The sequence below is a fragment of the Bolinopsis microptera genome, chromosome 13 (assembly GCF_026151205.1).
Source record: "Bolinopsis microptera isolate Bmic1 chromosome 13, MBARI_Bmic_1.0, whole genome shotgun sequence".
Classification (NCBI taxonomy): domain Eukaryota; kingdom Metazoa; phylum Ctenophora; class Tentaculata; order Lobata; family Bolinopsidae; genus Bolinopsis; species Bolinopsis microptera.
Genome location: NC_087084.1, coordinates 3748301 through 3761618, shown reverse-complemented (window position 1 = coordinate 3761618; position 13318 = coordinate 3748301). Strand labels below are relative to the sequence as shown.

The 13318-nt window shown below is 37.5% G+C and overlaps 1 protein-coding gene and 1 pseudogene across 1 annotated transcript in view; both read left to right on the top strand.

Annotated features, from left to right (window-relative positions):
- The first annotated feature begins 8803 nt into the window (after positions 1-8803).
- On the top strand, positions 8804-11190 carry LOC134825592 (pleckstrin homology domain-containing family G member 1-like; annotated as a pseudogene).
- Positions 11191-11555: 365 nt separating this feature from the next.
- LOC134825591 (uncharacterized protein DDB_G0287625-like) overlaps positions 11556-13318 on the top strand; it is a 98814-nt gene continuing 97051 nt past the window's right edge. The window contains exon 1 of the mRNA XM_063837829.1: positions 11556-11612. Coding sequence (XP_063693899.1) covers positions 11582-11612 — 31 coding nt within the window. The 5' untranslated portion in view covers positions 11556-11581. The remainder of the gene's footprint in view (positions 11613-13318) is intronic.

Here is a 13318-nt window from a genome sequence, read left to right as displayed (position 1 = left end):
TAAGAACATTCATGATGGAGGCTGATAGCCTTCAACATGAGGCTGTCCTCCGGCGGCATGAGAATAAAGTGTTGAACCAACCTTACCGTCCCTCCTCCCCCTCTTCCTCCTATCAGTCCCTCCATGCATCCTAACAAGGACAGTATTACGGATTAAAGTAGCAAGTTTGGCCACTCCCTTCCAATTAAGGTGCAGGTAATCCGTCCGGCCATATTTGTCAAACTCCCTGGACAAGGTTAGGCTAAGTAAGCCAGTGTTGTTATCCAGAAAGTCGTCAAAGCCATCAACGAACTGGACACCAAAGTTTTTGGGAAGTAGCTCACGACGAATAAGCTCTATAAAGTATAGAACTTTCCTATTTAAGTCAGTATTTCGAGTTGGTAAAAGTGGACAAAGAAATACTTGAGCAGTTGGATTGGCCTCTTGGATTTGCTCAATCTTGAATTCTAGAAGACTAAATATAGCAAAAATTTCACGTTGAGATTTAACAGATGGTCTTCTAACATCATTAATACCACACATAATAACAACGTTCTTGTATCCACATGCAAGATATGGGTTAATGTCATCTATTGTCGGAGTCCAAACATTCCGACCAGGCAGCCATTTACCAAAGCTCCTCTTGTGATCGTCTCCAAATTTCATACCTGATCCGTTTGAATCAGAGAAGATACAAGTACTAGCACGATTCTTTCCGTCTATTGATCTGAAAGTAAAACTATATCGTACTGCACCAGTGACTGACCCCTTCTGGATAGAGTGCTTGTAGTGAGCCTGACTCCTTCTGGTCATCCTGTAAACTGACCTGGGGGTACACTTGTGTGTGTGAACTGATTTGTTCATTTCAGTGAAGAGGACTTCGCATTCACCTCCAATGGATAGAGTCAATATGCTAGATTCTGGATGTATCACTGGTTCGTTGTCAGAATGTTCTGGCAGGTAACCCTCGCCTTCTTCGTAGCGGTTGATCAACACGCTATTCATCACAGGATTTTCTTCTGTACAGAACTTCTCATTAATTTTCAGGACGAGCGCAGCCAGTTTCTCCGGTATTTCTGCATTTTTCTTGTTCTCATCCCTGGATCCACTGTATTTGTATTTCTCTCCAAAAGAACACACTGAGTGCCCATTCTCCTGGCTGAAATGAAGAGATTCGCAGTACTGGAGAAGATCTGATTCAGCATCAGTGTCTATGAATTCTTCAACTGTGTCTGCCACAGGTTTTTCTTCATTTTTAAAGATGGTCTTTGATAGGAGGTGCTTATCATTTAATGCAGAGCCAGATGATGGCTTATCGTGAGGAATTGTAGTCTGTTGGGTAGACAGTTGGTCTAGAGACTGCTTGATTTCCTTCAGTTCATGAGAAATGTGCGGTTCCTGCCGAGTATGTTCATCAAGCTGGTCAATGATATCATGTATCAGTTTCTCAGTGTCAAGCTTGGGAGCAGTAGATGAGACAAGACCTTTGGTGGAAAGATCTGTGATCTGTTTCTGAAGGTCCTTAATAGCCGTTTTGACACCATTCACATCTTCACTTAGTTCTCCTTTACAGTGGTCTTCTATGCTTTTGACCCGGTTTTGATGGTCTTTTAAACCATGTTCATTGGTTAGCAGGTGTTGCAAGTGAAGGTCGAGGTTTTGGATCACCTGGATTGATTCTTTCATTTTATCAACATCAATTGTTGATAGTGATTTTGTCAAGGTTTCTATGTCTTTGAGGTTCTGACAGGCAGAGTGTACCTCATAATCACTATTGGACTGTTGTAAACTCAGGGTGTTCCGACATTTGTAGCAGAAGTTGTCGTGTGAGTTGGTTGGTACGGGTGCTACGTAGCAAAATGGACATAACCACTGTTCCAGCTTCAATATTGACGGCTTCGTGATACCCTTTAGTCCCAGACAATCTGCATGCCAGTTTTGTTTGCATCCTGTGCATACTAGCTTGAAGCTTCCAGTATTCGACTGGCTACATGGGCATCTATCAACATTATGATGCTCTTTTTTAGTGTTTTGCCCTGTTCCTGTCACAGAGCCACGTCTATTTCCGGTAGATGGTGTTTTTATACCTGTACCTGACATCGCACAGCCAAGCAACAAACAGCTAATAAAGACAGCACAGCAAACAAACAACGAATTACTCACGGCTCCCCTTTGGGGGTACTAGTACATGCTATTCCTGAACTCAATAAATGTATTTAATTGTAGTTGTGAAAATAGTTTATTGATTTATGGCCGAAATATAATTTTTAAGTGAAACTACAATTTTAGGAGCGCCGCGCATATTTGTGCAAATTTCCACCGTAGTATGAAAATCGAGCGCTGTAACGATACTGTCATATTTTCACAAGAATGAAGAAAACCTTAGTTGTATTTTAGTATTATTGCCTAATGAAGCGTTTCGCAATTCCTTTCCCTTTCTTAGATTATTGTTTCGATTTATAATTTGATTATTGATTATGTTCTTATGTATCTTCATTTATGTGGTGTAGTCATCCATACTTATTCCCATCGATTTTATCACATTATCAATTATGCTTTAAAGTTTAACCGTTAAAAAAAAAATGGAAATGGAAAAGCAAGTGATATTCCTGTTAGTGTAATCAAAAGATCATCTCACGTAATTACACCGATCCTTAGTCGATACATCAACATCTTAATGTCTAATGGCACGTTCCCCGACGTTCTAAAGACTGGTAGAATAACTCCTGTATTTAAGAAGGGAAACCCTGAAGAGATAGAAAACTACCGCCCAATCTCTACTCTCTCTATATTTGGTAAAATCTTTGAAAAGATCATTTACTCAAGAATATATTCGTTTGCTAGCTCACAGGGTATAATATCTAAAACACAATTTGGCTTCAGGCAGTCACACTCTACTTCACATGCAGTTAATCACTCAGTAAACCTTATAACTGAATCTCTAAAACTTAAGCATCATGTCTTAGGCATATTCATAGACCTTAGCAAAGCTTTTGATACAATAGATCATGGTACATTGCTTGTTAAATTACAGGGCTATGGGATACGTGGGGTGGCAAATGATCTTATAAAAAGTTACTTAACAAATAGATCACAATATACTGAAGTTGTTGGTGAGAAATCTGACGCCTTGAAAATACAGTTTGGAGTCCCTCAGGGTTCGATTCTTGGACCTCTCTTATTTCTCCTATATATTAATGATATCACCAACAGCTCCAGTTTGGGATCATTTGTCACCTTCGCTGATGACACCAATATATTTGTGACTGGGAAATCTAAAAAGGAGGCATATATGCGTGGTAATTCTCTTTTAGCTAGTTTATATTCCTACATGCGAGCAAACAAACTCCATGTCAACATGTCTAAATGCTGTTTCATTCACTTTAAACCAGCATCGTCCTCCCAGACTGACAATAATTCTGAATATACTCTAACCATTGATAACTTTCCAATAAAACAAGTTGCATCTGCTAAGTTTCTGGGAGTCGTCATCGATGAAAAGCTAACCTGGGAAGAACATATAAAATCACTTAGGCGTTCTCTCAGCCATGCAACATCAACTCTCTGCCGCCTACGCTGCTCCCTCCCAGATTTCTTACACCGCCAGTTGTACTACACTCTATTTGAATCACACCTCTCCTATTGTATCACGGTTTGGGGTGGGGCAGCCAAAACTCGTATAAGTTCTGTATTCAAAGCACAAAAATATTGTCTCAGGGTACTGTTTGGCGACAGGGAGGCATACCTAGATAAATTTAAGACCTGTGCTCGTGCTCGACCGTTTGGCAACCAAAATCTGAACAAAAAATTTTTCTTGAAAGAGCACACGAAACCTTTGTTCAAGGAACAGGGAATACTTGCCGTCCAAAACCTGTACACTTACCATTGTTTCCTTGAGCTCTATAAAATCATGAAATTCCGTGCTCCGATTTCCCTCCATGAAAATTTCACCTGCTCAAGTAGGAAACCCACCCTTATACTAAGCCAAGCAGACCCCCCTGACAACTTCAATAGCAGAACGACTCGTATTTGGAACGTAATTGTGCCTAAGCTTGGTATACGTGACTACTGTCTAAGTGTGGCCTGCCTGAAGTCTAGGATGAAGCAATCACTGCTCGTCAACCAACATAATCATGCTGATCTTGATTGGACAAACAAAGATTTCGAATGCTCTAATCTAAATTTTGACATTAAGTCTACCCTAGGGTCCACACATCCAAAATGATTATCTTGAAATTGAAAATTAGCTGGGTGTGCATTTTCCTTTGTCTTACTAACGTGTGTGAGCGCAGTGTAGTGAGAAAGTGTTTTTAACAGATTTATTATTAGACTTAGGATTATGATTTTTAATATATTACATTGATATAAGATTAATTTTTGATAAATACTTAATAAAGTTGATGAATTTCCCTCCCTATTAAAATTTTAAACCCATTTAGTGAAAATCGATAAACGAAGATCTAGATATTGATACATATTATAACCAACATTGTTTATATTCTGCCTTGTAAACAAAGAGCAAATCTTCTTAATGCCTTCTTCCTGTCCTAAAACTAAAACTTCTTCCTATTAAAGTAAAGACCAGTTGTTACCACAAGCTATTATACCGTCCCTCTCAAAAACATGCCTCAGCCTCCATCAAAAACAATTTTAGTTTTCAGTCCTTCTAGTTTCCAAAAATCTACCGAGCTAGTGTTCTGGTGTGCACAAAAGCCCCTAAGCCCGTGCATTCCTTGCCCCGCTAGCTGCCAGTCCTTGACAAACTTCCAATAGCAAAGATCAACTAGTCATTTACAAATTGAGCACTATACAATTTTAATTGTTTTAAATATTTGACTTTGTAAAATGAGCTAAAACATTGATTTATTAGTTTCATTGATTTATTAGTTTCATTGAATAAATAGAAGGGCACTCTTAACAGTTTTTGACTGATTTGAATGTCCTGCACTGCAGATCGAAGCATCTCTAAATCGTTTACTATTTTTATTATGTTTTTTTTAAACATCTGCCCTGATAGGACGTTAGAAAATGTCAAACAGTATATATATACAATAAAGTAATTCAAGTGTTGCAATCGGCAGAGCACAATATTATGTTGCTGTGTAAATTTAATTATAATTCTAATTCAATAGTCGACTTAAATGTGTTTTAGACTGACTTGAATGTCCTGCACAGCATTTAATAGTTAATAGTTTTAATAGTGAATAGTAAATAGTACTATGTTTACAGTATGCACTGAAGTTTCTTGAACTTTTACAGTGACCCCTCTTCATTAAACCCTCGATTAAGTTTCCTATCATTCGGCTGAGTCGACCGAGGAGATCACATAGATCCAATGGATCCGTAGCTACTCCCTAGACTAGGTGACACTGTGGTTCGAACCCTGAACCTTCTGCACAGAAGGCGGATGTTCTAACCACTAGGCCACCATGCCCCTAAGTTTGAAGCAATTCTTAAAATCAGTTTTATTCTTATTGTATTGCTGTGTTAATTTAACTATAATAATATGTGCAACACACTTGTTATCTTCACCATGCTTTATCATGATTCGTTGATATTGAATTGGTTTCCATGGATCGTCTACAGCTACACTGTTGGGAGAACTAAGATTCGACGTTATAAGAGAATCCTTTGTTTGGTGCATATTAGTGACTGAATAGACAAAGTAGTTAATCAGGCTCCTTTCCCTTGGTATTAGGAGTAGACGTCTCAGGGTTTAAGAAATTTTCGAACTTTCAACTAAATCAGTTGCCTACACAGATTATGCCTATTATGCTGAGAACAATAGTCGTTGCATTGATGCGCATCGATCTTGGCTTGAGTTATGATGAAAATAACAATTACATATAGCTATATTTAAGTTCTAAACACAATAGAGTATTATATATCAGACATTAAATTATACTTTTTTTTTTTTTTTTTTTTTTTTTTTTTTTTATTTTTTATTTTTTATTTTTTTTTTATAAAATGCAACCTACTAAAACCAATGGAGCCCTCCTCGGGGTCATTCCTCTCGCATTTGCGAAAGTCGTCCCAAAGGTGTAAAAGGAGGTCAGGATTTGTTACCGTCAAGCTCTTACATCGCTAATTGTTGACCATCGGCCTTCACTGAAGGTAAGTTTTTTAGAGTGGAGGCCAACCGTCAGCATGGGATGCAGGGCCAAGCGGGAAACAACGTCAAGGCCCCTTTCTACTTAGGCCATGTTGGTTTTGGCAGATACTGTGGTAAAAAATATGAAGTGAATGAGTGAAATGAATTGAGTGAAAAGGGTGTAAGAGAGGAGGCTGTAGGAGCTTGTAAGAAATTTAGGAAAGGAAGGAAGCAGGGCATGTACTACAAAAGACAGCTACTAGTAGTACTGTAAGATTGTAACAATAACCGGTAAAAATTAAATAACATAGACAGCAATAAAAATGGAGTGGACAAATTACCCTAGACCCTAATCGGCCAAGATCGATACAATAGAACTTTTGTGACCTATTTTATCTCCTGTAAGCGAAAGCTTAAGAAGTTTGATATACCCCTGCCAGATCGGCAAGTCTCCTGTCTGGAATTTTTTGCTAATGTACCATTTCGCAACGATATTAAAATAATTTATAATTTGTGAAGTGTGATTACAGACTATAAAATTAATTTTAGTGGGATCTTCGTAATTTCTATCGATTTTCCTTTTAATAAAGTCTTCAAGTATTGTGATGAAGCTATTTGTGTGAATACAATGGAGGTAACTATGAGGAATAGTTTCTAAATATGTTTTACACAGGCTACACATGGGAGTATCTGTAACAATTTTCATCTTATGTCTCATGTATCTACACGTTGTGATCCTCATTAAAAGTTTGTACTGAAATTGAATCAACTTAAAGTTTTTAGATACTAAGAAAAACAGGTTGCTTAGAACGACTGCCCAATCGATGGAATGACTGTTCAAGTCGATAACCCATTGACGTAAAGGAGTCAGCTCGTTTGGGCAAATAGAATCGTACATTTTATCCCGAATTTTGCTTCCCTTCACCTGCCCAGTTGCAGAATGTAAAAATTGAAGTTTTATATTCGGGTCAACAAATTCGATATTCCTTGAGTTAATCGTGGGACAGTTATATCTCCGTATCCCCATGATAATGTTACAGTAGTCAATTTTGGAAATCGTATTCGGAGACAGCTCCCACTTGTTCATGAACATATCGTAGTTAAGGAGTGTACTTTGATCTATAGAAAGGAAATCTGAGATGTAAAATATTCCCTTATCAATAAGATGGTTGTTCCAAAGTTTGGCCCCGATGTCGGTTATTGCTGGGTTGGACCACACACAGTGATCAATAGAACCCAAGGCTGCATTAGCCGAACTAATCTTCCACTCAGTGTAGCAATTAAGTACGTCCTGTGTAAAATTACAGTTGATATTAGCGAGACCGTTTTCTACAGAGATGGTGATGTGCTCGGGAAATTTCAGTTGCATTATCATAATATCTTTCCAAGTGTGGTGAAAGGAATCATTTAGTAGCTTTGAAATAAGACTAGTTTTAAGACCTATGATAAAATCGGATAAATAAAATAGTCCCAGGCCTCCATGTTCCTTGTTTCGGGTTATGATTTCACGTTTTATTTTATCCCGTTTGCAACCCCAAAGAAAATGGAATATAATCGTGTCAAAAGTTCTGATAAAGGAAGCATCTGGTCTGGGGAGAGGAGGAACCAGGTATGTTAATTGGGAAAAGAGGAGAGTTTTGATAACTGTACATTTACCCATTACCGTCAGATCCCTCTTGTTCCACCTGTTAATCCAAGACCGAACCTTAATCAATTTATCATTATAATTACTGTTGACTATATCCATAAGTGAGCCATCATTCCTATAAATTATACCCAAAGCCGTAAAGTTATTTGTAATAAAATCCTCGCCGTAGTCCCTTTGAAGGGACTCTAGAAGAGTTGTATTAAGGCGAGCACGACCTAAAGGAATACATCTAGTTTTGTCGATGTTAGCTTTACACCCCGAGCACTTAGCAAACGTTCTGAGTTCTACCATAACCGCCTCTATACTCTCTAATGAAGCTTTCAGAAAAAGATCAGTGTCGTCTGCAAAGAGACTCTGTAGAATTTCCACACCCGATTATATGTTAATACCCCTGATATTAGGGTTGATCTGAAGTTTATTCGAGAAAGTTTGAGCCACAAGTAGAAATAGAATAGGAGAGAGTGGGCTACCCTGATGAAGACCTCTGAGGAGATAAATAGGTGCGCTTAAAAACCCATTAATATTTGCATAGCTAAAGCACGCCTGAAAAGCCACTTTAATCAACTTAATAATATAATCACTGAAACCTAATTTTTCAAGCGTACTGAAGACAAAGTTATGTTCTACCGAGTCAAAACACTTTTCAAAATCAATCTGTAAAAGGAGACCCTCTTGTTCCGAGTCGTTGTTAAATGATTCCAGAACCATTGACATAAGAATAAGATTATCTGCTGTACTCCTGCCTGCTTGAAAGCCTGACTGACATTTTATACTTTTGATAATGACAGATGCATTTACCTAAATATCACGCAACCTTCCTCGAGTAACCATATTGTTTCTTATGCACAGAATTAGGGTCAGCTGCCCTTGCAGACAATCCTCTGCATGCTTTTGTCTGTTTCTACCAATAAACGTTTTATCTTTTATCTCACACATGCGATGTATGATTCTTTAGTTTAGGCACGTGTTGACATTGTATTCATATATTATGCTGCTATTTATAAAGTAAGAGAATAATATCGATAGTTTGTATTGTTATCTCTGTGAATGAATTTTCATTTTTACCTTAGCCATAACTAGCATTATGAATTATGTATGCTAATAATTTTCTTCACCAGAAAGTATCTGAATGGAAGGTTCCTGATATATTGAATTCCCTCTACCATGATGCACCTGTCTCATACCCAGTAGAGCAACTGCATTCTCATTATGGGTGATCAATTTGTTTCTCATTCTCCTATACCATCTGTTGAGATAGATGACAGTACCCAGCCAGGATTTACACTTTCTGATGTGTCCTCTCTGAAAAGTGCATCTTCTGGTTCAGAGCACTCATTGGATAAAATTAGTTCATTTCCATCGAACCTTAATGAAATCGAGAAAAAGCTAAAGCATGTTGGGTTCTTGATAGATGAAATGAATGAGACTGAGGCAACCTACGTCAGAGCACTCACTGATGTCATAGAGGGCTACATCAAGAGATTGAGACGTGATATGTCAAGTGGATTTGATGATGCAACAATTAGTGAAGTGTTTGTTAACATTGAAGATATTTGCTCCTTTCATGACAATCTCCACCGTCAGTTACTTGAGTGTGATTCAGACCACAGACTTGTAGCTAAGCTTTTCATTGAAAATATCGATATTTTAGCCAAAATGTACATTGACTTTTGTTCTGCCTTTCCCAAATCACTGGAGAAACTTGAAGAGTTGCATGGTGTGGATCCTTACAGGAGTGCTCTGGCTCAATGCCAGTCTGAACTGGGTCACATGTTTCCAGTTGAAGAGTACCTGCATAGAGCTGTGCAAAGATTCCTCAAGTATCCCCTTCTTTTTAAAGATATGGCTAAAAAAAAAAAAAAAAAAACAAAAGCCTGATTTTCAATTGATGGTCATGGACATTGTGGTTGAAACAAGACTCCCGACAAACTTTTGGTTACTGCTGTGAAGATAAATTCTGTAAAACGTGTACAAGAGTTACAGGCCCATGAATTAGTTGGATGGAAAGGAGGTGACCTGAGGTCAATGGGCGATCTCTTGTTGGAGGATTCATTTAAAGTTTCTGGTGCCAAAGATCCTCGAATTTTGTTCTTATTCAAAGATTGTTTGCTGTTCACTAAAAAGAAGGAGGCAGATGGTATTTTCTCTTACAAAAATTCACTCCCTATGAACAATATTACTTTGAAAGAGCAGGTGGACAACGACTTTCTAAAATGGTCAGTTCTTGGAAAAGGTTCTGAATCTTATACAATGTTGTCAAAAGACCCTGAGCAAAAAGATCGATGGACCAGGGAGCTTAAGCGATGCATTGTTTACAGTACTCCAGGACTAACTGACATGCAAAAAGAAGCATTGCTCATGAAATTGCCCAGCTTGAAGAATGATGTTGAACACTTTGATAGAATATGGAAGCGTGCAACTAAGAAGTCTAAGAAAGCAAAAAGATCAGAGAGTGTTAGGATACTCCACAACACGGATTGTGATTCAGATAATTTTTCAATAAATTCAGAAATCTCTGCAGCTTTTGATCTTGATTCACCATCTGTTCCAAATAAGAACCATTTCTTACCATCTACAATTGAAAGCAAAGAGCACTCTACTGAGAATGGCTTTGACAGACGCTCAGCTTTAAAGAAAAGGCAATCAGTTGAGGATGATCCGATTCCAGAGGTTGATGCTCCAGAACCCATCCCAGAATCAATTCCGGAATCAGTTTCAGAATCCCCCAACCCCCGTTTATCTGCAGTCCACTTGAAAGTGAGGAGGTTACTGAAGATAAAGTATCAGAAGATGAGGAAGATCTGGTTCTAAGCTTCAAAACTGAACTATCCAAACATACTGAAGCTGAACAAGTTGTTGACAGTGACATTGAAAACATATTTTCAGATGAAGAAGCCAAGAACCTGTTGAGTTTAACACTGGTGCTGATCCTGCTTTAGGTTTCTTCGCAAATCTTCTGTTGAACAGCCAGTTCTATCCAGGAACAATCCTCGACTAATCTACATAATTGCTTGTTTAATTCAATTCCTCCCCTGTTATGTGACTGTGCCCTGTGCCATCTTGATTACTGTACTTGGATACAAGTTTTCCCCGCCCAGAATGTTGACTCCCAGAAGAAGTTAGATTAGAGTATTAATCCTTTTCAGTAGAAAATTGTAAATTATGAGTTGATGATTTTAATTTTTAAAATTACCATGATTTGAAATTGTAATTTTTCATAATGATATTTTCATGGGATCACTCACCGGTTTTTTCACAAGAGAGGTGGTTTTACTGTTACAACTGCACTGACCATATGTCGTAAACATGATGTTAATTATGTATAATTATTTTCCCGGTTTTCTGGCGTTGATAGTTTATAATACTGCATTATGATGTTAATAGTATAAGTTATTGAAACTGTCTTAAAACGTTTTTTGATACAACCTGCAATTGCGACTAAAATTTTCAATTTTACAAACACTGAACGAAATTTTAGTTTCAATTATTGAAATGTGCTTATTTAATTTTTATTCTTAATCAGGCTGTATTATAGACTATGAACACCATAATTACTTGAACCATATAATAAAATCCGAATTTATTAAATATTTTGTTCAAAGATATAATTTTTCATTAAATGTGTTTGTAATGTACATTGTACAAATGACCAGTTACTGCTTCAAATAACCAATAACTAAGCTCAAAACAAGACATCTTCCTTGAATCACAAGTTGGTTTATCGCTAGTAAAATTGCGTTACCGATGTCATGACTTTGATTAATTTCTTTGAATCTTAATCTTTCTTAAGAAAATGATTTTCATCAATTATGACTTTTAACCGGTTGACCTTTTACTAGAGTCAAGTGTAAAGACAATTCATTATGGGAAACGAGAAGATCAACATGGCTTTAGGTAAGAGTCTTGTAGCACTTTTGACTTTTTGGCCAAGTTGTACTTTGAAATTTTACTAGTTATAGTTTTAACTAGAAGTTATGGACTGTATCTTATACGACTTGAAATTCTCCTGATGTTTGAATCAAACGGAAATTAAGGTAGTTCAATTCTGAAAACTGCTTTTCTACTCCAGCAGATTTTATTTTATATTCATAGTTGGCACTCAATTGCACTGTGCAGTTGTGCAGAATTAATCAGATAATTTAAAATAGCTTAAACAATTATTGAATCCATATAATCTGTGAGTGACTGATTAATACCCCTCTATAATCATGTATCTCCTAATATCCCATATCCTCAGCAGGAGTAAAGTGTGGGGTGGCAACTTGTCTGTATTTGGGTGGGGTTCACTGCATAAACTGCCTCATCATATCCGTCATTAAATCTGTGAGCTGAAACAAGCATAGTGTGATCCTAACAATGTTATAAGTGGGGATGATGTCATTGATTTTCACAAAAAGTCGATGTTTGATGAAAACTGCAACTCAGTTACCTTTAATCATAGAGAATATTTTGCTACCTGGCTAGTACCTAACTCTGATATTGTGCAATGAGTTCTTCACTAAGGTTTCATCCGGATACTGCTCCATTTTCTTGAGCTGAGGTTAAGGTTTCATCCGGACACTGCTTCATGATGAGATTGGATCATCCTGTCTAAGCAACCTCGTCTCTAAACTGCTACATTTCATCATTCTGCAAAGGCTCCATCATCCCCAGGCTGTCGCCCTATCTCCGAGAAGAACTGAAATCTATTATAAGAGTCTGGACACTGATCTTACTTACTTTGGGAAATCAAGCTCCAATTTAGACCTGCCCATTTTACGGAAGTATTTGAGGGTATAAAACGGAACTACTAACTCTGGGTTTCCAATCTAAGTATCTCAACTTCTTACACCTTTGGACTCTTTCTTTGGGTAGAAATCCTGCAAAAACGCATCTGAAAAGAAGTCTGAGAGAAAAATTGTCTTAGACAATTTTATAAGTAAAATATGGTGTTTCTTGGTATAAACGGAATGAACCGAACGGATGCCTGCTTCAAGATCGTCTCTGAAAAAGCATATATTTTTGATGCGCAAGCCTACTGCTCTGAATGGTTAACCATTCATCATGACATTTTCATACAAGTATCATTAAATCTGACGTAATATCAGTATCTTTAAAAGTTTAAATTCAACGGTCATGACATCTTATCCGAGCTGAAAGCTGATATTCCTGATTTTTGCCTTCTGAATGCGGACCCTCCCGCTCCATTATCTATCAGAATATGTTATGTTGAAAGTAACGAAACAAACTCATTGATGAAGAACGAAATTCTCCATGCTTTATAACTTTCTTCATCCTGTGATTCATCCTGTGCTTACTGAGATCCATCCCGTGCGTCATTTTGTGCTTCGTTTTGTGCTTCATTTTGTGCAGTGAACCCCTACCTAATATTGGCATCTTCTTCGTCACCTAAAGCTTGATATTAGAGCATACTTTTGTTATCTTAATATGTCACAACTATTGAAGGGATAGGAAACCTGACAGGCAGACACCTGTTCAGGTTGACTAATTTATCTAATATATCGGTTGAAAGCAAGGCTAAACTTGTATAGCTTGCTTGTTGCAAGCAACAGCTAACCGTTACTACTGATTGGGACAGTAGATAGTTTTAAGATGCGTTC